Source organism: Vulpes lagopus, chromosome 24 (assembly GCF_018345385.1).
Source record: "Vulpes lagopus strain Blue_001 chromosome 24, ASM1834538v1, whole genome shotgun sequence".
Lineage (NCBI taxonomy): Eukaryota > Metazoa > Chordata > Mammalia > Carnivora > Canidae > Vulpes > Vulpes lagopus.
In genome coordinates, this window is record NC_054847.1 from 47253014 (window position 1) to 47279202 (window position 26189).

The following is a 26189-nucleotide window of genomic DNA, read 5'->3' on the forward strand; positions in this document are numbered from 1 at the left end:
TATACTCTGAAAGTATTCATTTGAACAGACGGGCTTTCTGGATAATGAGAAGGGAGGCAGGGCGAAAACCCTAAGCAACAAAATTGTTATATTAGCTCAGACTTTTGATTCTCCCAGTCCAGTATTCTCTGAGGGATACAGTCATCAGTTGGATGTGATTGGGGGGTGATTCTATGATGCTAATTGTAGGCACACATTCCTTTTATTAGCTTTCATTTATGCTTCTTTGCTGATAACTGATGTCAAGAAATCTTTAAAGATGATAGATGATAGATAGATAGATAGATACATACATACATACATACATAGAAATAGATTTTCTAATTACATTCAAGAGATTTTCATACATTAGTGGCACAAATAGAGTTCAGGACAAGATATTTCTTATCTCGATTTCTTGAACAATTTCCTAAACATTTTCTCATTTCCAGTCCAAGAAATGGCTTAAAAAGCCTGCCAAGCCTCCTTCTTCTACTGAAATTATGATAATGATTCTCCTTCATAAAATTCCATAAAATTCCTTACAATGCCCCATTGCCCTCATGGTACATTCCAAACATTTTCTCTCCCCATTCAAGACTTTGTCATGTGGCCACTTTTTTTGTGATCCCACACTTGACATTTATGCATACTTCATCACCATGTTTATCAAGGTATATGGAGATGCATGCACCTCCTTATTTTCACCATAGGTTGGAAGGTTCCTATGGTTAGGAAATACATCCTAAATTCATCTTTGTATCCCATCATCCAGAAGGTTGTCAGTTGATATTTAACTAATTAGCAAATGAGTATATTGAGATAGAATCTCTCCTATTAAGATCTTTATTTTCTAGAAGATGGAAGCACACTTAATTAGATAAAATAAACTGAAGAACATAGACATCCGCAGGAAATGCTTAGCATTACAAAATTAAAAAATATTTTAGGGGCACCTGACCGGATTATTTTCCCTTCAGATGGTCACAAATGCAACTCATTGTCATCATCAGCTCTCAGTTTAAGGGCCATCTCTGCAGAGGCCGTCTCTGATGTCCTAAGTAACGGGGTGGCCCGTAGTAAATAAACGTTTGCTGTTGGAGCTCCCAAATTCTTTTGTCCAGTTGGTTAAGTGTCTGCCTTCAGCTCAGGTCATAATCTTTGGGTCCTGAGATTGAGCCCTGCTTTGGGCTCCCTGCTCCCGCAAGGAGTCTGCTTCTCCTTCTCCCTTTGCCTGCTGTTCCCTTGCTTGTGCTTTCTTTCTCTCAGGAAAAAAAAAAAAAAAAAAAAAAAAAACACTTTAAAAAATATAGTACCCATAAACTTATGCTGGAAAAAAAAGTAAATGGCCCACTTTTTGAGTTTGCCTTACATAGGTGCTTCTTACCTCCTGTCACATCTGTTTTCCTACCATGACCCCTGAATTTCTAGAACTACTTAGTTCTCAATGGTTAGCTCTCTTCTGCTCTTAGCTGCAAGTCTTTGAGACTCACCTTTGGCTTTAGAGTAAGTTCAGGATGGAATGAATATGAATCTAACCTAATTAGCAATTGTATCAGAACTTTCTTATTTGTACCCAATCTGGTTTGAGAGCTAAAACATGTAGGGAAATACCATCCATACTGGTAAAAAGCATGACTGAGTTCTCCTATGTTCTCTGATTTTTCCTTTTCCAAAGCATAGTTCTCATACAGCTGATTTAAAGGAGTTTTTTTTTTTTTTTTTAAGATTCATTTATTTATTTATTTATTTATTTTGAGGGAGAAAGAGAGACAGAGGAGAGAGAGAATGAGGGGAGGAGGAGAGGAAGAGAGGAGCAGACTCCATGCCTAGTGCAGAGCCCAACACAGGGCTGGATCCCAGGACTGAGAGATCATGATCAGAGCCAAAATCAAGAATCAAATGCTTAATCGACAGAGCCACCCAGGTACCCCAGGAGGGTTTTTCTTTAATAGAGGAGAAAAAAGGACATTTATCAAATTTGTACACGGCATTATATGACACTGAAGAAATAAAACCTTTGACTGAGGGGATTTGAAAAAATATTATTATATATAAGACTAGACATATTAGAACATAAATTTGAAAATTATATGGAAACATTATGAAATTTCATAAGTAAGCATATGCTGTTATGACTTACATTTGTATTTCATGGAATCTTAAACATTTGGCAGCACCTTAGGATTTATCTAGTACAGTAAATTTTTATTTGTTTCTCAAGAAACTAGGTTTTCTAATCAGCCAGAGTTTTAGAAAAGAAGGGGGGAACAGAAAAATCTAAAAAAAAAAAAAAACAGTCTTGTCTCTAGACTTTACCATAGCCTAAATCTGTGGCACTCTTGTTTATGTCATTCCTAATGTTGGGCTTCATCCTGAGAATTAAAAAACAAACACCTCTCAGGCACCTAGATGGCCCTGCAGATTTGTCCCTGGTCCAACTTAATCCATTTTGACTTTCCTCTTCCTACAGTACTCTAGGTTTCTCAAACACACCCAACTCCTGCCTTCTGCAGAGATTTCTCTTTGTGTATTCTGACCGGATTATTTTCCCTTCAGATGGTCACAAATGCAACTCATTGTCATCATCAGCTCTCAGTTTAAGGGCCATCTCTGCAGAGGCCGTCTCTGATGTCCTAAGTAACGGGGTGGCCCGTAGTTCTCATCTGAATCACTCCATTCTTAATCTTGTCCTCCAAATAGAGGCACACATCCTAGAGGATGAATGTCTTGTGACTGCGAGAACCAGAATTAGTCTTCTGATTAATTGAACTCATTTTAACCCCCTCTAGAATCCCTGTAAAGGTTATGATTTAAGGAAATTTTTTAAAAAGAAGGCAAATCATACGGAAACATGTGGTTCAAGATGGAAGCCAAATCTGTGATCAATATTTATAGAGAAGCACATGATAATAAAAGGATAAATTGTGGGGGAAAAAAAACCCTTAAAAATGGTCTCCAATTTTTTTTTTCCCTTTCCTTCCTTTGATTAAAACAAATATGGTGCAGTACTTGTTTCCTCATACTAGCGCACAGATGAAAGAGCCAGGCAATCTCCAGAGCAGTTTACAAACAGCATGGTGTCCCCAGAGTTGTGTTGATTGCTGGATAAGATACAAACATTGGCTTCTTCATTTAACAGATATTTACTATGGCCCAAATATGTGCCGTCTTGATCACAGTGAATATCAATCTTTGTCTTCCTGAAGCTTTTAGTGCAGAACAATGCTAAGAATTGGTCCCATCCCAGCGATGCATTCATTAGACAAAGCAAGGCGAATGCATGTAAGGCTATCAGCAAAAATGTGAAGTTCTAGAATGTATGATATTAGCCAGAATAATTAATGATTTTATTTTATTTTTTTTAAGATTTTATTTCTTTATTTGAGAGAGAGCCCTCGTCCCAAAGAGCAGGAGCAGGGGGTGAAGGGCAGAGGCAGAAGGAGAACCCATGTGGGGCTGGATCCCTGGACCCTGAGGTCATGACCAGATCCCAAGGCAGATGCTTAACAGACTGGGCCACCCAGATGCCCCGATTAAGGATTTAATGCAGAAAAACACATCAAAGGCCTCCAAGATGAAGCCAAGGTTTAACGTCTGGGTACCTGGAGAATGACAGTGTCCCTGACAGAGCAGAGAATCCTGCGGAAACCCAAGGTGACGACATCCAAGAAGAAGTAGGTCTGTTCTGGACATCCTGAGTTTGGGCAATGGCTTGACAGTGGAGTGCAAGTGGCCTATGCTAGGCCATCCGAGCAGGCCCGGACTTGGGGAGACCTGGGGTCGGAGACAGACCTTTAGGAATGAAGCAACGTCAGGTAAACAGCATGGCTCGGTGTCTGGAGCTTAGCAGGAGCTCCCAAATTCTTTTGCTGTTAGAATTCTGAGCATGCCACCCAGTTGTAAATACTAACTACGTGGGAGGAAAAACCGCGAGCTAAAGGGGCAGGACGGCCTGGAGGGGAGGGAGCAAGTGTGTGCGCGAAAGGACAGGGAAGCGGAGACGCCGGCAGGGACGAGCCCCCCCGCCCCCCCCCGGTACGTGGGACACTGGGAGTCGCCGCAAGGATGGACGAGGGAAGCAGGGCAAGTTCCACGGGCACAATAAGGAAAATGAAAGGGAGAGCACTTGGAGACGGGCCGTTCGCCTTCGCACCCCTCCCCACACAGCACCCAAGCGGCAGGTTCAATCCGGGGCCTGAGCAGAGAAGAGCCGCGGCGTGCCCGACCCTCCGCGCTGGGCGCGCTCTCGCCGAGCGGATCCCCTGCCCCTGCCCCTGCCCCTGCCCCTGCCCCCGCCCCTGCCCCCGCCCGCCCCGCGCCCGCCCCGCGGCGCCGAACTTGTGCCTGCGCGAGCCCAGCGCGGGGACCGCGGTCCGCGAGCGCGGGAAGGACCCGGGCAGGCCGAGGAGGCGGAGGGGGCGGAAGCAGCGCGCGAGAGGACTGTAAGTTCTGGTTAGTTTTATGACTTTGCCTTCATGCCTCAGGAGCTCCACCGGTCACGGCTCCTGCGACGGGTTGGGGGCGGGAGGGGAGGGCGCTGGGAAAGGAAAAAAAAAAAAAAAATCCCGAAACTCCGCGGCTCCGCGCTTTCAGATGCAAATACCTGGCGGAGAGATGGGCGGGCTGCGGCCCCCGCCGCCCCCCGCGCGCCCCTCGGCTCGGCGGCGGAGGGTCGGTCTGCGCGGACCCGGCAGGAGGGCGCGGGGGCGGGGCGCGCGGGGGGCGGGGCGGGGCGCGCGCGCGGGGGTGCGCGTGGGGGTGCGCGTGGCGGCGGAGCGCCCGGCCTCCCGGTAGCCCGCCGGGTCCGCAGGAGGGGCCCGAGGCTCGGCGGCTGCCGGCCGCGCTCAGCGCCTCCGCTCCCGCCCCGCGCCCGCGCCCGCCCCGCGCCCGCTCGCCCTCGCGCCCTCGCGCCCTCGCGCCCTCCGTCCGGACGCGCGCCCCCGCTCGCCCGGGACCCGGCGCCTGAGCCGCGCGGGCGAGCCGGCCGGGCCCTCGGAGCGGGCGGCGGCGGCGGCCCGGGGCGCCCGCGGCCCGCGGCGAGGCCGGGCCGCCCGGGTCCTGAGCGCGCGCCCTCTCGGACGCCGCCGCCGGGAGCGCAGCGAGGCCCCCGGTGAGGGCGGGGCCGCGCGGAGTTAGCCGGGGCGTCCCCAAGTTCCCGCCGCGGGGCCGCGAGACGTCGCTCGGCGGGGCCGGCCGGACGGACGTGCGCGCCGGGTCGGGGGCGCGGGTCCCGGGCTGCGCGCGGGCTGTGCCTGCGGGACCCGAGCCCTCCGCCGGCCGCACCGGCCCCGTTAGCCCGGGAGGGTGCCGCTCACCGAGGGGGCTCGCTCCCGCGCGTTACTCCTGCGCCGCCGCGCCGCGCCCGCCCCCTCCGCCCGGCTCGCACCTGCCCGGGGCGTGTTCGCGTCGGGGACGGGCGCGAGGGGGCCTCGCGGGGGCACCTGCTGCGCGGCGGCTGGCGGGTGTGCGGCCTCGGAGCGCGCGTGGCCTCACGTCGTGGACCGCGCACCGCCCGGATCCCCCGCGCTGAGTTCGGTGAGTAGGGGCCGGCGGGGACTTGCCCCAGCCGTGGGCACTTGGGCCCGCGAGGAGCTCGTCAGGACCGGGTGGCTCAAGGCTTTGGGGATCTGCAAACTGGACCGTGAATATGCTTGAAACGCTTTTTTTTTTTTTCCTTTTAAATGTTGCCGGGGATTGTCTTCTGTTGATTAGATCGTCCGAGTGAAATATCTCTAAGTGGGACTCGTCCTTCCTAATTCCTCTAAGCAGACAGGTGTTCAGGTCATTTTCCATACTGAAGTAGATCAGCAGAACTTTATGGGACAAAAATACAAAAATGTAAGTAATATGTGAGTGTACGGCCGGTACTGACAAGTATACATTAAAAAAAAAAAAAATCAGGCTCATATATTTTAAAAGAGTTTAGGGGCAGTAGCACCCCCCCCCCTTTTTTTAAAGGAAAGTTCGCATTGACACGCGGCCAGCAACATCTAGACAGTTTTAAGTGTCTTTATAAAGACAGGTCAGTTGTGGGTAGGGGGGAGCTAAGGAGAGAAGGGGTTACATTGGAAGCTCTCAGTAACTCACCAGATAATACTTTTTTTTTTCTCCCCAAAGAAATAGCTAGACTTTATGTTTACCCAAGCTCCTGTTACTAGATGAAAAAGGAAAATACATTAAGAGTCCTTTTCTCCGTTTGGGGGGCTATCTGGAATAGCATGAATGAAAATGCAGAAGAATTGAGGCAAGTAGTGAAAGTGACAACTTCGTGAAGTCTGGCTTCTACCTTCAATATGGGGTGGAGTGGCTGAAACAATTAGGCAGCATTCCGTGTTAATAGTCTTATCTGGTAAAGTCTGGATAGAACAATAAAATAATAATCAGTAGTGCGGACCATCACCCTGCTAGAAGCTATTAGGGTTTGCAGCTTTAATAAAAGGGCATTGTGAGCTTACAGCGTGAGATACTGTTGTGATTAAGGGCTGCAATGATAGGTCATTAGAATTGTGTTAACAATCAGCTGACAGACTCGCAACTCTTAAGTCTTTTTATATAATAGCAGAGAGTTTTTCCCTCTTTTTCTAATAGAAGGGTAATTGTAAAGCATCTGTATTACTGCAGTTTACCCTTGAATTGACTCTAGTTTTTAGTGTCCAATGAAAAGGAGAGGGTGGGGAGCATACTGAGTTTTGGCTACTGTTCAGCCTTCCTAGATCTAAAAATCAACCCACTGTGTCTCCTCAGGCGTGATTTCTTTGCCGGTCTACCCATCATCCAGCCTTTTAGTTGTTTTGATGGCAAAGCAGTTATAAACTTCTCAGAAGGTATACTGATACGAGGAAGTGAATACATCTTTGTATAGAGTCAAATACTTTTTTGTCAGATCTTTTAGAAATCTTTTATGAAGTACTAAGCACATGCATTGCTCAGTGTTGTGAATATTTATGCTTGAGGGATCTTAACCTTCCTTGATTTCATAAAGGCTTTGGATTTATTGTGTTACTGGTTTGTAGCGTATCAGCATATCGCGGTTCTCTCTCACACAATTTTTTTTTTTTTTTAACTTGGCTGGAAGTCTTCAAAGCCTTAGTTTAAAACGGGAGTTTCAGAAACTTCTAAAATAACACACATTAGTGTCTTTGCAAAGGAATTGTGATGGAAGCTTTTCTCCTTGGCATGAAGGAATCAGTTGCTTCTAAATGGGGTGTAAAGGGGAGCTGAGGACAAGGAAAAAAAGACATGTGATCAGAGTCCTGTGTGTGACCATCTCCTCAGCCTCTGACAAGCAGAGCAGATCTAGCTGTAACCAGCAATACTCGAGTGCCTCCTCTGGGGATTTGCTGGTTTTGCAGAAAGCTACCCCTGCAAACATTTCCCCCTTGCCGTTCTGCAAGATTCCTCACTGACAAAATTATCAGTGCAAATGACTATGCAGACATCTGTCCATATATTCATCTCAGATTATACTCTAGATTGTCATTCTGGTTGGAATTTCTTTTAGGTTCTTCTGCAGAATATCTATTGAAACATAATTCCTTTTATTGAAGTCACATGAATCATACCAAGCTCAATGTAAAAGTGAAGGTGAATTAAAAATTAAAATTGACATAGTGGAGATATGTTGCAGAAGTACAAAGGTAAACCACCTCACATATAATTTTACTGTTATAATTGTACATACGTATGTATAGCGCATGTATTATTTATAATACTATGCACGATACTGTACAAATAGCTCAGATGGTTGTGGTTTGTCATTTTTGTTTTTAATTCACACCGGCTTCTTCTCGTTAAGTATCAACTCTTGCTCCCCTTTCTTTTTCATTCCTTTTACTCGTGACAGAAGTTATTTGTGCTTAGTTGAAATGGGCTCTGTAATCCACGTAGAGAAGTTCTCATTCCGTGTCTGATAGCCAGATGCACACTACAGGCTGTGTGATTCATTTCCAGGGCCCCTGCCTGAATATTTAGGCCAGTTAACGGTAGGAGGTTGTGGTCTGTGGTTGTGATGTTATCTGGCCCGGGGAGCTAATGGATTTGATCACAGTTTCTTAACGTGAGAAGTCACACATCCGCAGAGGGTCCCCAGCCTCACTAATTAAAATGTAAAAAATTATGCCTTTTAACTAAAAGAGAAGAGGGCTGTTCGATCAGTGTTAACATTACTGAAGCTACTACTAAACTTTCAATGGTATGTGGATAAAAGAGGTTAAATGGTAGTATGTTTCATAGTAGAAGCCAAAGATGGCAATATTAAATCTAGAATGATTATAAGAAGTTAGGAGCAGACAGTCCTTTACAGATACAGGATTTGTAGCAACAACCACATAACCATACATATACATCCTTATATCCTAGGATATTTCTTGAATTGGTGCCCTGTTTCTAAAACAATGAGCTATGGATTACATTCAGTGGAAATAGTTACTATAGTGTCACAGTGCAGTAGGGATTCTTTGATCACCAGATTTAGAAGGGAGAGGCGATTTCATTTATTTATTTATTTTTTAATTTTTTTGGGGGGAGAGGCGATTTTAAAGCTGGATCCTCGTCTCAGTGCTTTTTGTGTGACATATAAATTACAATCGTAAACCACGGACCCCTTTACCCCCATCCTGACTGGGTGCTCCTGACCCCTTCTGGGTAGGAATCCTGATGATGTACATGGAGAATTCAAACTCATGGTCATATAGAAATTTGAGTAGGATTAAATTTACTTTCCTCGGCATTTGGAGAATATGATGCATTCCAAAAATGATAGATTGAAATAAAGATCTTTAGTGTCAGAGGGAGAAATGTTTAACAGACATTTTAAGTTTTCTGTTGTAACCAGTCATGCCCAGTGCCATCCATAACTTGCTGTGTGACCTTGGGCATTTCACTGGAATTCTGTAGATTTGGGTTTTCTTAGCAAAGGAAGACTAGACTGCCTTACCTTGGGGTTTTCTAATGTCTGTTACAGTTCTGTGTTCCCAGCGCTCAGGGAATCTTCAAACATCAGGAGCAGCGGGTTTAGGGACTTCTTTACTTTTTTTTTTGTTGTTGTTTTTTCTTTTTTCCAACATGAGCCCTCAGAAGTACCAAGTGATTACCTTCTTCAGCACTGACGTGACATTCTGTCCCATAAACTTTATCCTTAAAAGCTCTGCTCCGTATGTGGTGGTTGGAAAAAAAAAAAAAAAAAAAGTGTGGCCGTAGCTCTTGAAATACTCTTTGTCCTGGATTACTTTCTTTCTATTTGTGGAGTTATGACATCTGTTCATTCATGAATGGGAGATTAGAATACCTTTTCTCTCTTTTGCATTCCCCAGATGTATTAAGTGGTTCTACTTTAAAAATAAGTAAAAGTAACAATGGACAGGTATTATCCTTGTTACAAAGCAGACTACTCTAACTTTGTGTACAGAGATAAATCACAGTGAGGACCTGAGTGGTGACAGGTGGCTGCTGTCCTGGGGAAAAACAAGGACAAATGAAAGTCTTTAAAAAAAAAAAAGGCATTGGATGAATCAGGAGGAGTCTTTTTGTTGAACTTAAATAATGCTATTAAATACTCAAGGAATATTTTTAAAAAGCATCTTTTGTCAGACTGTACAAAAGAACTAATATATAGAAGGTTGTTTTAGAGCCATGGTAATATTGTCATCGTGCCCTCTAACCACTGCTGTGAAATGGTATCATTTCCACTTTTGAACATGTATATTGTTCTCCTTTCATAAGGATCCATTAAAAATATGTTTCTTGTCAAAATGTAGTTCAACTTTAAAGCAGTCTTGGAAATGGCAGTTTCTTCCCAAAAGGCCAACAGGAAGAGTTTTTTGTTTTGTTTTGTTTTGTTACTGTTACAACTGTGATTTTTTTTTTTTTTTTGTACTTTATGTTTTATAGGTTAGTGAGCAAAACATCTTAGGGAATATCAGTTAGATTTAGAGATGTTTGGCCCTCATCCATTATGGATTTTTCACATTCTCATTGATTATATTCTGTCAAATATACTGGCTCCTCAAATGTCATTCTTACAATTGTTTTTCTAGAAAATGCAAATAACTGAATGTATTTTGGGGATATCATGTTCCACATTATTGTGAATTATACCTGTTTTTTAAAGGAGAGGCACAACTTCTTCAAATCTTCTTTCAATTTCCACTAGACAATAAACCATGTGTTAGTGTGGTATACATAAAGTATATTTCAAAACAGTCTCAGACCTGTATCTGATGCAACTCCAGACACAGAGAGCATAAGCATTTGTCCCTTGCCTGTCATTTAGAGAAACTGTGTTGAGAGTCTTTACGTGAGACAAGCCATCGGTTACTTATACTGGACTGCAAAGAATATATTCCACTTTAACTTTGCCACAAGATCTAAAATAGCAATATATTTCCTTTTAACATAATTGATCATCATATTTTATAGCTCAAGTTATTTCTAGAAGGCATTTAAAGAAGCAGTTTAGCATATATAAATTATTGGGTAATTAGGCATGTGTTTAAAACTACTCATGGTTCTATATTAATGGAACTGGCTGAGTATGATACATTTCATGCTCCTGGTCATGTGTTTAGCATGTTGTCTTTAATTTAAATGGAACAGGCTCTACAACCTTTATGCTCATACTGGTTAGCAGTTGACATGCTGATGCATAAAAAAAATATTTTTTTTGTTACTAAGGGATTTTTAGCCATTGTTTTTAGGTATGATCAAAACACTGTATTAAGAGTATGGTAGTCACTTGATCTGATTTTTAAAAGTGGTTTCACAGAGATGTGAAATGGAGCAGAAAATCAAGAAAATTTTATAATAATGAATTTGTTTGGGTAAAATAATATCAGCTATTAAGGTTAAATGAATGATAGACTATCTACTTGGAAATAATTCTTTGCCACTTAGCTGAACAAAAATAATTGGAACAAAAAAGTAGCATGGTAAAGTGATCTCAGGTCACATAAATGATGTTGATTTAGTAAATACTGTTTGATTTTCACCACCACCCTTTTCCTTTCCATTTTAAATTTCTTTTTTGAGGATTCATTCTGTATTCTCTTGAATACAGAAGGTATGTTGTGATCATGGTATTAGTTGCAGTTTTCATTTATATTTAGTCTGGCAAAAAAAAAGTTAAAAAATACAAGTTTTATTTTTTAATAGGGATTGTTTTAAATGTGTAGATTGCTAGGGCAGCATAGACATTTTAATAATATTTGTTCTAATGCATGAGCGTGGAATATTTTTCCATTTCTTTTCGTCATCTTCAATTTCTTTCATCAGTGTTCTATAGTTTTCAGAATATAGGTCTTTCACTTGTTTGGTTAGTTTTATTTCTACTTGCTGATGGTTTTTGGTTCATTTGTAAATGGGATTGATTCTTTACAAGTATTAACATTAAAATATCAGAGAACAATTTAAATCTTACTCAGATATGTAATGTATATATCTTTAAATTTTAGGTTATTAACCCAGTAGCAGTGGGTTATTAACCCACTGTCTTTCAGACATCTGGTTGGCCACTATTCAGTTTTCTCCTCAGATAGAACCTATTGCTGTTTTTTCTCCTCAAAGCTATAATGCTACACATTTGTAACTGTCTGGAAGTTGACATAGATCTGTAGAAGTTACCTAACCTGTGTACCAACACATCACATCATTGCTCTGCAGTGTCTTTTTTTTTCTGAGCCAGCAACAGTGAACAGGTCAGTTCTCCAGACCTCCAGTGGGTTGCACTCTTAAGCTTTCCCACAGAGGATGCAATGACACATGACACTGCTTGGATGCAGGGGTCTCTGCTTATTTCTGATGTGACTTTCCCCTTATTAATGCCTGTATGTAAAGCTCAAGAGGCAGAAGGAAGGGAGAAGATAAACAGTATGGGAGCCTAGCAGGGAAGGTTGCAGGGCTTGGCTTCGGGGCACAGATGTGTGAGTCAGTATTTAACCCATTGAGAAAAAAAATGACATGTGTGATTGGTTGTGTGCTCAAATTCATTTATATGCCAAAAAAAGTTACTGTGCTGCCTTTATATGTGTGGATATTTGTGGGAAGATAGAAAGCCTACTTATGGTAGGAAATCTCAAGTTCAAGTTCACATTTTGATTACTTCTCTTTGAAGACCACAAATAACTGAAGGTTTTTTTGTAATGCTTCAGGGCCCTTCATTTCTTTTATGATGCCTCAATGTAGGTCAGGATGAGTTGGGTTGAACTGTTGTACTGGCCTTTACCTTGAAAACCAGATATTATGAAGGAAAGCATGGATTTGGGGAAGCCTGATGAAGGAGCACCTGCCCTGGGACTTTGCCCCTGCCATATCAGGTATTCATTCCTGGCACAGTCAGTCACTGTCATAACTGTTGTTGAACACATATAAAGCTCCCCTACGCCAATCACCGTCATTCACATGTGAGTTTTTGATTTTCTAAGAGCGTTCTTCAAAGGGTATAATAGAATCATTTATTTGCTACATAAAAGAATTTTATCCTCCAATAATGTACACAAAGTCAGTTAAAGTATCCTTGTGTACTCTTACAGAACTTCAGGAAAGGCAAGGAAAATTTGGCTCAACAGCCTGGCAGGCACTTCAAATACTGCAGAGAAATATGATGGATTTTTTTTTCAAAGTGATTGTGACCCATAAACATGGAAGAGCTACCAAGGAATTTGTATAGGGCTTACATGATTAATTTACCATATTAAAAAAAAAAGTAATAAGCGTAATGAAAGGAAACATTCTGTAAATGTATACCAAGAGTCAATTGTGTGTCTGCTTCTGTTCTAGATACTGTGATATGAAGGGTGGACATTTCTGTCCATCAAGGTATATATTGATAATAGGTCTTTTAAAACTCTTGATTTAAATAGGAAAGTACAGAACTGTCTGGTTTCTTTCACAAATGTTAACTCAGTGACTATAAAGTGACCCATTGCATGTTCTGTGTCTCACAATTTTTATATGTTCTGGCTGGTTTGATAACTTCACAATCTTGTGTGGAAGAGAAACGATCTTCAAGAGGCAAGAGTAATTTAAACGTCTCATGTTAATATTCATGCTAAATTTCATAAATGTGAAAAATGCTTCTTTTACATTCCTATGACTTTCTTAAATCTCTCTACCCTTTAATTATTAACAATGTGCACCTTTTCACAGCTTAAAAAAGCCAACAAAACCAATTGTATATAATTGTCAAAAGCAGACAAGTTACATCTGTAAAAAAAAAAAAAAAAAAAGAAGATTTTATAACTTAGCTCATCTCCCTCATTTTGCAAATGTGGAAAACCAAATCCCAGAGGGATCCAAGGTCATACAGCAAATGGAGGAGGTTTTAGAGTAAACACCTCAGTGATCCTATTCCTGGTCCAGATTATATTTCTTTTTCTTATTAATAAACATTTTGAGTGAACTCAGATCTCTCCAATTCTGATGCCAGTCTTTGACTTACAAAAATCACAGAGGACATGCCTTTAGGAAAGAAAGTATTACATTTTTTAAAGTAATTTTCTGCCATTGTTTATATTCATCTAGAATTTTGGGTTCATGATCCATATAGTTCTCTGGCACTGAGACTAGAGCTATCTAGAATGTTTTCATTCATTGCAAGAGTTGTCTAAGACATTTTCCTATAAATGACGTTAAAATGAGAACATCACAAACTTTCACATCACTAGTATCAAACTAAAAAATATAATATTCCCAACAGCTTTTTTTTTTTTAAATTAGGGCTTTTGGTTGTGTCAAGCACCATCCTTAATTTTTCCTGATTTGCTTATTTAATCCTACAAAGTAGATGCAATTACCATCTTTATTTTGTATGTTAGAGGTTTAAGGCTTCATCTCTGGAATTATTCTTAGAATGTAAATCATGTGTCCAAGAATGCATGGCTAAGGACAGAGTCAGCATTTGAATCTTTATCTGATGCAGGTGCTTACAGTTATTTTCAGTGTATACTTTTTTATAACTTCCCAAATTTTGAATTCCAGAAGTTAATTTGCTACTTAGTGTCTTAAAAGTTGGATGCATTTCATCACGTAACAATGTTATCAAGTCCACTGGAACCATAAAGTAGCTTAACTAATACAATTTAACTATATCACTTTTAAGAGAACTATCTTCAGGACCAAAGTATTTATCTCCTTGTTCTTATGTGAAAACACATTCTCTCGTGAGGAAGTAGAGCAGTGGAACTGAAATGCTCTTCAGCTACAGGTCTCACCTGCTAGACAGTCCTGTCACCACGACTCTAAGCCATCCATCTCCATCCACCAGAACTTGGTTTGCCACTGGTGTGAAGGGAACTTCATGATCTTGGCCCTCTGCATGCTAACAGCCATTCCTACAGAGGTCATCCACTGTGAGTTCTTGGCCATGATTCCTGGCTCATCATAGACTAGTCCATTCCAGTCTCTGTTTCCCAGTCTAAAAAGCACCTACTTACCTTCTTTAACTACAGATAACCTGTCTTCTCAGATGGGTTAGCTGAGACCTCCCTGCAATGAACTTTCAACTAATGCAGGGGACCTACATTGGAATACAAAGATATGACCCCAAGTTAACTTCTTGTTTATAATTCTAAGTCTTAGAATAACTAAGCCTTCCAGAGTGCTTTCTAAATGGACCAAATTCATTTTAGATGCTTAGATGAGAGGTTTAGATTTTAGCAGAAGGTGTTCATTGCACAGACAGCAGTAATATGCTCCAATAATAGTTTACTATTTTGGTGGTTCTCAGCATACATCAATTAGCTGTACATTGGATTATTCTGGAATGCCCTTTAGAATTTCAGAACTTGATAGGGATATTTTTAACACGAATATGTTCATTTGAATAGAGCTCAAAGTCAATGCAACCCATTTCTTAACGGTCATGTGGACTATTTTAACATATATAATATGTTTCATTTTTCTTCTATTAGATAAGGCATTTTCCATAAGCGACTTTACTGTCAGAAATCATCTCATGAGTAACAGACACTATTGTTACAGGACAGACAGGTAGAAGATAGGAAAGCTGATAATATAGAGACTGTATTTTCTACTTTGATAAGGAACTATCTTTTGATTTCATATCCTTTGAACTGTTTTTTTTCCTCCTCTCTCTCTCAAAAAATGCAAATGTTAACCCTCACCTTAATTATCGAATTGTTGATTTATTTGTAGGTAGTCAAGTGAATTTATAAACCAAAGTACAGCCTGGTGACTTAAGCCTTTTGCCATATTCCCATTCCTCTGTGTTTTGGGGTATGTTTGGAAGTTTGTCTTATAACTGACTTTGTATCTCTTACATAATCAAGAATTCTGTATCTGAAATAAGTAGACTTTAGAATAAAAGTTGTTTTGCTTTTGTGCTTCTATTGAAGCATTCTGGATTCACACTCACTGTGAAACCAGTCTCACAAATACAGTGGGGTTTTCTTACCTCTCTAATGATCTGTTCAAGTCCATAAATATTTAAGGAAGAAGGCCCTACTATGCACAAGCCGTGCTGTAAGACGTTCAATAAATATTTGTGCTATAACGTAACTGAACATGCTGCACAGCAGACATGACAATAGGTTTGAAGGGTGGAAAATGGAAACTACTGAGCTTGGCAGCTGATCACAATCAAATCAGAACACATCAAAACAGCTGGTGTTCTGTGACTCAGAATCAATCAACCAGTTTTGAATCACCTCATACTTCTTTATTTCTCTTTACAGTTTCACAGAAGAGATTTAAACCAGCATATGTCCTTCCCATTTGTTTAAATCCCTGCTTTGAGCTGCTTTGCTTTCATATTCTAATACCAATGAATGAGACTGACTGTAATATAAAAGAAAAAAAAAATAAAAGCTAGCATTAAAACGATTTTTAAAATGATGTTCCATTTGTATTAAGTAAACCCTATGTTCAAATAGAATGCCTAGAAGAAACACAAAGTTTTAAGATTGTGTTAGGGAATGAGGATAATTCTGCATCAGTGGCATTTATGGGATTTATAAATGGGGCAACAGTTACTGTAAATGTGTAAGTTTCTAATTAATATTTTAATGATTATGCAAATAATGGCATCTTGGGAAAATCAATAGTAAGTTAGTAAATGAAAGTTAAAAGTTATTATGTGTTTTGGTTTCTGACACTGGCTCTTCTTTTTGTTCTGCTAGGTACCTATTACACCATTCTTTGGCGAAGGTTATTCAGCAGTGGTGACCCCTTGCAATCGAACACTCTACAAATTATTATCTCTGGACTCCCAGCTGACACCCTGCCGGAGGCAAGAGCTACTAAGCCAACTGGAACTGTGCCTTTTCTCTTGTCAAGGTTTTTTTCTTACACAGGAAAAAGAAAGAAAAAAAAAGATGAAGTTGGGCAAAGTGGAGCTCTGCCATTTTTTGCAGCTAATAGCGCTTTTCCTGTGTTTCTCTGGGATGAGTCAAGCAGAGCTCTCCAGGTCCAGATCAAAGCCCTATTTCCAATCAGGGAGGTCCCGGACCAAGCGCAGCTGGGTGTGGAATCAGTTCTTTGTTCTGGAGGAATACATGGGTTCAGACCCTCTCTATGTAGGAAAGGTAGGGCATTTGGCCTTTCAAAGTCACAAATGATGATTGTGAATGTCTGTGGTTGGATGGAGAGCTGCTATTTTTGCTTTGGGGATGGAAAGCATAAACTGTTACTCCGATGAAATAGACCATGAAGGTTTTGGCATTAGCCACTCTGAAATTAGAGTCCAGATTGTTATCCAGATGTTGACTCCATAACTTAGGGAGTGATGTTCCACTCTAGAAACAGAGGAGGAGTCTACAGATCCAAGTTTATCATGATTGTGGCCTACTAATAAAACTTTTGTTTCCACAATTAGAACAAGATTATTCACTAATAAATGAAGAGTAGTAGGTGTGTATACGCAGTTAATTTTTTTAAGCTTCTTTTTTGCGGGGGAGGGGAGAGTACTGTATAAATGATATACATACTAACTTCATGCTTATATATATCCTTTTTTGATACTTGCAGTTTTTAAACCGCAAAGTGAAATTATTGAGCCTGTTGTCCATTAATTATGAGCGGTTCTAACCCACTTTTCTAAGTGGTGGTCTTGTTTTGATGGATCTGTTGTTTTGTTTTTTTATCTTCCTTTAAGTTAAAAAAAAATGGGAACAGAAGTCAGTTTCTAATTGATATCAGACCACAACTGGCCAGTTTGTGGCGCATGTTTGGTAGCCTAGGGGTAGCCAAATTGGGATTTTTTTTTTTTTCACAGCTTCTTTCTGTCTAAATATTTGGGCAGGGGCTTTCCAGTCAAGTGCTTTCTGAACTGAAGGGCCCTTCAAGAGAGCATGTCCCTACCATCCTCATATCTTTAGAGACTGTTTCCAGTCTCTAATCTATTGGCAGGTTTGATTATGGTCATTTATTAGTAAAGATTTCCTGAATTTCTCAGTTTGGTGCTGAGTGCTGGTAAAGAGTTTCTAAGTAGTGCGTGCCGGTAGGATATCTATACATCTGCACTTCTGCTCTTCACTTTGCCAGTTTTATGCGTCTATTCCTGATAAAAATGAAGGACAGCAAACTGATGAATTTATCCATGAGTGAAATTTTCAACTTTGAATGACTGAGGAAGAATGTTTGCTATTTAAACCATGGGTCATTGTTTCATTTGAACACATCTTAAGTAAGTGAAAAATCTGTTTTTGTTGATGGGTATCTACATGAGTCAAGGTAAACTTTATTATATTATTATTTTCCTTTGATGCTTCTATATTTTACAAATACTGACTGATACTGTATTATAAACAAAGAGGACTTGGACAAGTTAAGAGTTTCTGGGGATGTGGGTTAGGATTTTTTTGTGGCCCAGTGGTAGCATTTTTGTGCCTTAAGAGAAGACACGTAAGTACACAGGTACACAAAGAGTTTTGTTCATATATGTTTTATGGCCATTCTTCGTTTATCAGTAGTACCATCTCTCTCTCAATCTGTCTCATTCATTTCCTTGTAAACAAAGTGAGAGCGATAATCATCATGCAGTGTTATTGACGGAATTTGGCTCTTAATTTCATTCATTTCAATGCATATTTAACAGATTCATCAAACTTTTTTCAGCAGATAGGTATGTAATATTCAGCTAACTCATAAAGAATCAGTAGTTATGAGGTGAAATCACACTTTTATGGGAATGTAAAGTTTTCTAAAGGCAACTGAAATATTCCCATTAATTTAGTCATAAGTGGAGTTGCTGCAGTGAGGTTGACATTTCAAAGTGAGCATCATTTAAAATTTTAAAAACTGGGACGTCTGGGTGGCTCTGTGTTTGAGCATCTGCCTTTGGCTCGGGGCGTGATCCTGGGACCCTGAGATCAAGTCCCACACAGGGCTCCCCATGGGGAGCCTGCTTCTTCCTCTGTCTATGTCTCTGCCTCTCTCTCTCTTTCTGTGTTTTTCATGAATAAAGAAATAAAATCTTTTAAAAAATTTAAAATACCCTTATGGTTAATTTTAAAAATGTTGTATCATAATTGAGAACACTTATATCAAAATAATCCCTGTAAGGCCATTTAGAATAACAAAAATACATACCCCTAGGTGACTTAAATTCCAAATGCATGTGAAGCTACTAGGCAATGCTATTGTTATTTTTCTAAGAGAAATTGTGTGGTCTCTTGATTAGTAAAAGAGATGTTCTGTGCTTCCCTTTCAATTAATCCAGAAACCGTTGCTTGGTAGATTTTATGTGACAGGAAACAAGTTTGTGTTTATCCTTTGCAGGCCATATATTGGGAGTTCAGTACTGCCACTCACAGTAAAAGAATGTCCAGGATGATAAGTAGGTTAAAAAGTAAAACAAATGAAACAACAAAGCCTTGATTGACGAAAACAGACAAGTCCAGGAAAAAGCCAGTAAAATAATTTGAGATGGAGAGGGAATTTATAGACAAGACACAGAAGCCTTCAAAAAACCAATTTACATTTGCTTGGAAGGAGGTAGTGAGAACTTGAATACTTTAGATTGTATATGTGAGATGATGAAATGATTCTCCTTAGGTTGGCAGTCTCAGTAAACAGTTATTATAATGATTTTGACCTCAGTTCATTTTCGATCATTTGGGATATGTAGAATAAATATATTTTCCTTATTTTTGTAAGTTGAGGGAGGTAATGACTGTGACCAGAAGTTTTCACAGACATAGAAAAATGAAAAAGAAATTGTAGATGAAATATGAAAAACGGAGAGGCGGATGTTCATGAGAAAAAAAGAAGGAATACAATCATTACGTTTTACAGACATGTATTTAACCTACAGCTAATTAGACAGCTGGAGTCCTGGTCTTCCTGACAAAAATCCATTACTTAATTTGGAAAATATAAATAATGTCCGTGATAAACTTGATACCTTAATTTGATCACATAATGAATATGTACAGTGTGTGTCAAACTAACTTTAGTTGAAGACTTTGCCACTTCCTACTAGTTGTAGAATTTTGGTTAATTACCTAATGTTGCTAATACTTAGCTTCCTCATCCGCAAAATGGGAAGAGTGATAACCTATAATTGAAGTCTCTTTCTGAGAATGAAATAAAAATATTTGGAACATATATCTATTTAACCTAGACATTCTGTTTATCTACTACATATTGTTTATAAAATGATGGAATATGGATGATCTGTTGTGTTATATGTCCATTATTGTATTTGTGATCCTTCAGGTGAAAACAGGCATTATTTTATGTGCTGAAGACTATTTAAATATATTGCAGATATTTAGGAGAATGGTCTGTGTTGGGTGTGCTTAGAAATACAGCATATTTTTGTATTTGTATATGATTAGACTATGGCAAAAATGCGCTTAAGTGCATAATCCTATATTGAATTCACATGTCAGAGAAATCATCTATAATTTTTTAGAACTTCTAATTTGGAGATCACATTTATGGTTGGTGGGCAGCAAGATCAGTTAAATGTATAGTAAATAAGATTTGGTCCTTAGGACACTGAGTAGAATGAGGTCAGAAGATGGCTGTGACCTTGTTATTTTAACCATCTACTGGGTCTGACTAACATAAGTCAAGATCAAAGCAGAGCAGTCTGTTGAAGGGGACCAGCAGGTCTTCTAAAACCCTCACCAAGAGACCTTCATGGTACACACTTCTTGGTTTTGTTAGAATCTCACATTTATCATCAGCAATCCCACCTTGTTCTTGTGATGCAAACTAAATTTCAGAATCCAAATGTATAGACTTAAGGAAATAATCACAGACATTACTGTAGCAGGATTCTTTTTAATTGAGGCATAATTGATATATAGCATTGTATTAGTTAGGCATACAACATAGTGGTTCAGTATTTGTATGTATCGTGAAATGTCCACTGCAGTAAGCCTCGTTAACATTTGTCACCTCACACTTACATTTTTCCAGTTTTATTTTTTCTTATGATGAGAACCTTTTAAAGATCACTTCCCTTAGGAATTTTTAGATATGCAGTGGAATATTATGAACTGTAGTCACCATGCTGCACAGGGTACCGTTTTAGAGAGTAATAGTGCACCGTTCCCTAAGAGTATTTCTTAGTTAGGTTATGCCCATTTTCCTGTTCTTTTACAGGAAAAATGAGGTGGAGAGTCTCTTCCTTCCCCCTGTAACTTAATGCCACCTGAATTGGCTATATGAAGTACACAGGAAGTAGCAGTTTCTAGCCATCTCATTGCATCACAGAGCGTGTTTCTAGATTAGTCTTTTCCTCACCTTGGCATTTCTCACTTAATGTCCCCTAACCATCTGACACACACACACACACACACACACACACACACACACACACACACAAAGTCGACAGAACCACTGGCTTCTGTTCCAGGTATTAAGTGTTTTTCATCTCTCCTACTATAATGGGCTGCCAGCTGATCCCTGCGCGCTCTGGGCCGTTACTTTCACTGAAATGTGTGCTTCGTGCCTCTTCCACAGTCCGCTTCACTAGCTGTTAACATCACTCTTGCCTTTTCTGCTACTCCCCTTCCTTCCCTCCTCATTCAGGGAGGATTTATACCTGTGTGTGCCCCCCCGCCTCGTCAAAATCACATATACAGAAATGCAGTGCGGGATTCACTCTGCTTTAAATCTAAGCTTGCTGGAAAAAATAAATAAAAAATAAATTGAAGCTTGCTGGAAAGTGTTGGTGAGCGTTTTTAGTGCATTTAATTACACCTTGGCAATATCTCCTACCAAGAGATTCTCTGTCTCCTGAGAACTGAAGCTACATTCAATGTTCCAGAGAAGATATTTTCATTTTTAAAAAAAGATTTTATTTATTTATGAGGAACAGAGAAAATGAGTAGTGGGAGGCAGGGAGGGAATGAGAGAGGGGGGGAGAGAGAGAGAGAGAGAGAGAGAGAGAGAGAGAGAGAATCAGGTTCCCCGAGAGCAGGGAGCCCAATGTGGAGCTTGATCCAGGACCCTGGGATTATGACCTTAGCTGAAGGCAGATGCTTAACTGACTGAGCCACCCAGGTGCCCTGAGAAATTTTCATCTTAAAAATAGGGTGTGTTTAAAACTTGAGTTCTGAATTAAATTCCTTTGCTGGGCAAATCTATACTAGATACACAAAAGAAAATAATCACAAATATTAATTACTTAAGAACATGTTCATCATGGTAGCATTTCCATTCCATGGAAGGGGAAAAATGCAAATGTGTCCTCCAAATATATAGATTACTTAAAGTTGGCTTCAGTCTTAGAAGAAAGCAAATAGTTTGTTTTCCCTCTTTGTGTATGGAAAACCGATTTTCATGGTATCTTTATAACCAGAGTGAATTAAAAAGAACCTCGTTCTTATCTTTTTGTTTCTTTGCTGATAGAAATGTGGAACTCTTGTGGCTTTGGAAGGAATTTGGACATGTATCAGCTCTATGGGATACAAAGAAGTTTAGATTTTTAGAAATAATCTTTTTTGCAGTTATTTTTTCTCTTATATTCTAATTTAACTAAAGTATTAAATGTATTTTCTTCTCATGAAATCAATAATTCAGAGACCTTGTTTATTTCCTTTAAACTACAATGGAAATAAAACACATCAGATTTTGCCACTAACATGAAAAAATCCCTACCATTAATACACTTTAATATTGCTCATTTTCTCTTCAAAGTTATCTTAGGTTAGAAATAAAGGTTCTAATTACCAAAGGCTTTATCAGGTGAGACTATACAGCTTAAATGGGTGAGAGGGAGCTTATGGTTATCAACCTAATTATAGTCAAACTAGATAGTCTAGATTAGCTCTAAATTTTCTGATTATGTTGATCAAAGTCATTTAAAGATGTTGTCATCTTTAACATGTGTTTTTGTACATATTTTACTTGTCATACATTTGGAGGTGGGAGAAGCAAAAATTAAAATAATGCTCATTCTGTACCATTGTGTTTCCAAATTGTATGCATGATGCACTTTTAAGTGCAAAAGACAAGAGATAACCTAAAATGATGATATCAGGCCTTTCTGTGGTAAGTGCACTATAATTGTTTGACAAGCTTTATTTATATGCAGGCTCATTGATACAGAATCAGAGAAATTGCAGCAGTGTCTGAAACTCACCAAGATAAATGACAGAATTAGATAAATAGCAGGACAGTCACCAAGCCTTTGCTGGTTCAAGCATATATAGATAAGAACTATATTGGAAGAAATTTCATCCTAATCATTTCACATGATTTATATTGATTATCTGTCATAGTGATTATGATCAGTGGAGAGAAACCGTAGTTTGTATAAATATGCCTAATGTTACATCCCTCAAATACTCTTTGGCATGCTGTAAAGCTGTCTTGTGTTCTCTCATTTTTTTTTTCTCTCTCCCTTCTCCAAATGCTGTCAAGGACCTATTCATGATAGTTTTGTGGCAGAAGAGTTAAAAACAAAAACAGAAACAGAAACTCTTCTCTTTCATAAAATTTAATCTGGTTGATAAACCAAGCAGGTAACCAGATGGCATTGGAAAGCAGTAAATTCTACAGGTAATCTGCAGCTGTGGAGGTGGCAAAGACAGAGGAACTAATTCATGGATCCGTTAAACAAATGATTATATGAGGATACCTGGCATACCTCTGTGATTTCATAATCATTTTATACAATCTTCAAGTCAAAGCAAAAAAAAAAAATCACTTTCTTTGAAAGTAGGACAGAGTCTTTTAAATTGTTTTAGGGTAAACTTTATATGGTAGAAAGATTAGTAAATAGAAACCTTAGGTTAAACTTACAAGTTTCTTATTTTGAGCATTATGCTCTAAGGCATAATGGAATTTTATCCTCACACTGTAAAATGGAGATTAAGTAGGTAAGCATTAAAGACATTTTAATATAATTTCAGACTTAAAAAAGTTGCTGTGTACTCTTCCCAACCCAGCTTCTCCAAATGTTAGTATCATCCATGACTATCCCTGCTATTTAAACCAGGAAATTAACATTGGTGGAATACTACTTATTCATCACCAAATTGTATTCAACATTTCCCAGTTGTCACAATAAAGTACTTTTCCTTATAGGAACCTACCTGGTATCACATCCTGCATTTCTCTTGTTTCCTTAGTCTTTTCCAGGTTTTCATTGTCATTCTTGATTATTTGGTAGCATATTTTACAGTCTGGCTCAGTTTCACATTTCTTCCTAATGGAGACATTTTAAGTGATGTGGTTTTGCTAAGGATGCCACAGAAGGGATGTTGTGTACTTTTCAATGCATTTTGTCAGGAAGTACAGATGTTGATATATTCCTTAGTAGTGATACTGACTTTGGTCGCTCAGTTAAGGTGGAATCTTCTAGATTCTTTTGCTAAAAAAAAACGTGAAAGTTTTGAAATCTTGAAGGGGGTATAAAATTATCTAAGCTGTCACTGAATTGGAATAAATGCTACAACTCGTTTGAGGGGGACTTTATTGGATGATGCCATTGTCCATCTCCATCTTTAGGGATGAGGGAGTGGATTCATCTGAAATGTGGATCAAATTTAAATCTATAATACTTTCAGGTAATGTCCATAATTTTATATGGTAATTGATCTTCTCAAAAGCACATCAATTTAGTTTGTTTCAGGGGAATTGATTTTTTTTCTTTTGAACTAGGCAATAATATTCTCTACAGTCCAGGATTTTAAGATGTTTGCTGATCTAGAGTTACAACAGGAGCTTTTTCCTCCAGTGTTGATGAAATATAAAGAAGTCTTTTACGCTGGGAGGTGTGCCACAAATGCTTAAACCTTGTAATTGTAAATAACCATTGTTTTAGAAAATAATAGACACTCAGAATTTGCTTAAGTAGAAGTAGCCGCAGAGAGTGCAGTCGAACATTATAGATTTTAATATAGTCACAGGAGAATTGAAATCTAAACAATGGATATAGAATTATAGTGTTTGAAAAAATTTAGTAATGATAGTTTTTCCTAATGATCCCTTTTAGAGCCTATGAAATTTCTGTTTCGTAGTCAATGCTGATTAAATCTTCCAAGTTAAAACTTCCAAGCTACCTTCCAAGTAGGCCATTCTCCTATGAGAAATGAGGTTATTGATACTTTTGGAAGTAAAGCATAAAGTAAGGGAACAATCATTAGAACTATAATTCAGAAGAGTTAGAAAATAAATCTAGATGCTAATATCAATTCTGAGAAGTACGTTTCTGGAAAAAAATGTTAATAAGTTTTAGGTCTACAAAAATATATGGTTTTCTTGCAAAGTATCAGATTATGTTGTATTATTGCCAAGCTCTTGTAACATATGTTTTTTGAAAACTTTACCTTTAAAATGACATACATGTATTCAAGAAAGAAAAATACATTTACGGGGCTCTCAAATCATTTGATAGTACTTACTAAAATTTGACAAAACTTAAAACTGAATATGGTTAGAATAATAAACAGTGCTAATAATGGAGAGATTAAATGATATTTAGCTAAGATACAGAAATACTTAAGATGAACTGTAGAACTGAAACTTTCAGAATAGGGTGTACAAAAAGAACAAACTGTTGAGAGTCTGGGAAGAAAGTATTTAGGACTTCCCATTTTTTTAAAAAATTGTCATCCTTTAAAATTTCTCATTTTTGGCATATGAAATATACAATATACATAAGGAGTTTTATGTCATAAAAGTACCTTTTCACTCAAGTGGGATGATCAGTAGCCCATCTCAGAGGGGGTTAGAAAAGAAAGAAAGGAGTTTTGTAACTAGCTGATCCCACACTGCAGTGGAATATTCCATTGAGCCGGTGTAGGCCCATAGAGCATTAGGTCAGCCCGGAGCATGATTATCTCCAAAGTCAGCTTAGCTTACTTTTGCATCCCATAGCTTACTATTTCAGTATAAGGGAAGGTCTGAGCACATCCCAATAAATGGCATCTAGAGAAAAAGAAATGGCCAGGAAAATACTCATGTTGGACTCAGCCAGCCTTAGGTCTTCTCAGGCCAAGAGTCTGGGAGTTATTTTTAGAACTGTCATTACAAAAGCAAAAGAGTGAGTGAGTGAATGAAAGAGCCCAAAAGAGTGTGTATACTGGGATGGGGGTAAGAGAACAAGATAGTACTGTGAGGCCATCTACTTTCTAGCCAAGTTAGAATCCTTGTCTTCTGTAAGATAAATGCAGAAGACTAATTTCTCAAGATGGGTCTGTGTTACCGGAATGGTAATTGCCAGAACCAAAATGATTAACATCATTCCAGCAAGTTTTGTGTGTAAACAGTGTGCAATTATCTGATAAGAATGCTTCCCTTAGAATATTTACTTATCTTCTTAGTTAAAATGCTGACATGTTTTAAGGTATTTAACTGAAAACACACAATCAAGATTTGGACAACACATACATAATGCTCAACAGATGTGAGTTTGAAAGATTTGTGATGATCACTAGTGAAATTAGTCAAACCCTACTTAAATTAGATTTTTTCTGATTTGTGAGTCATTTAAAGGTCCACATTGGAGCAGAATGTGTGTGGAGAGTAAAAGATTACACATTCTGCACTTGGTTTGAAATGAAGAAGAAATAAAAGTCAGCATTTTCTTTTTCATAACATATTTGAGAAACTCAGTTCTGTGTTTCACACCCACTCTATCCTTGACAGAGTTTATATAATTTTCTCAACTGAATCATAACAGAGCTGAATTTAGGCAGCTAACTAATTTTGCTTATTCAGGAGAAGTAGATACTGGTGAGTTATAGTCCTTGGTATTCAATGTAATTATATATAAGAAAAGTGAAGCTATCAGT

General features: G+C 39.1%; 1 protein-coding gene across 2 annotated transcripts in view; it reads left to right on the forward strand.

Annotated features, from left to right (window-relative positions):
* The first annotated feature begins 4319 nt into the window (after positions 1-4319).
* The window catches only part of CDH7 (cadherin 7), a 123242-nt gene continuing 101372 nt past the window's right edge, over positions 4320-26189 (forward strand). Inside the window, exons 1-2 of one of the 2 annotated variants that reach the window (XM_041740002.1) lie at positions 4320-4424; positions 16113-16517. In XM_041740002.1, the coding sequence (XP_041595936.1) occupies positions 16308-16517 (210 nt within the window). In that variant the 5' untranslated portion in view covers positions 4320-4424; positions 16113-16307. Of the gene's footprint in view, positions 4425-5145; positions 5518-16112; positions 16518-26189 lie in introns of those variants that run through there. The other variant, XM_041740001.1, reaches the window with a different exon arrangement.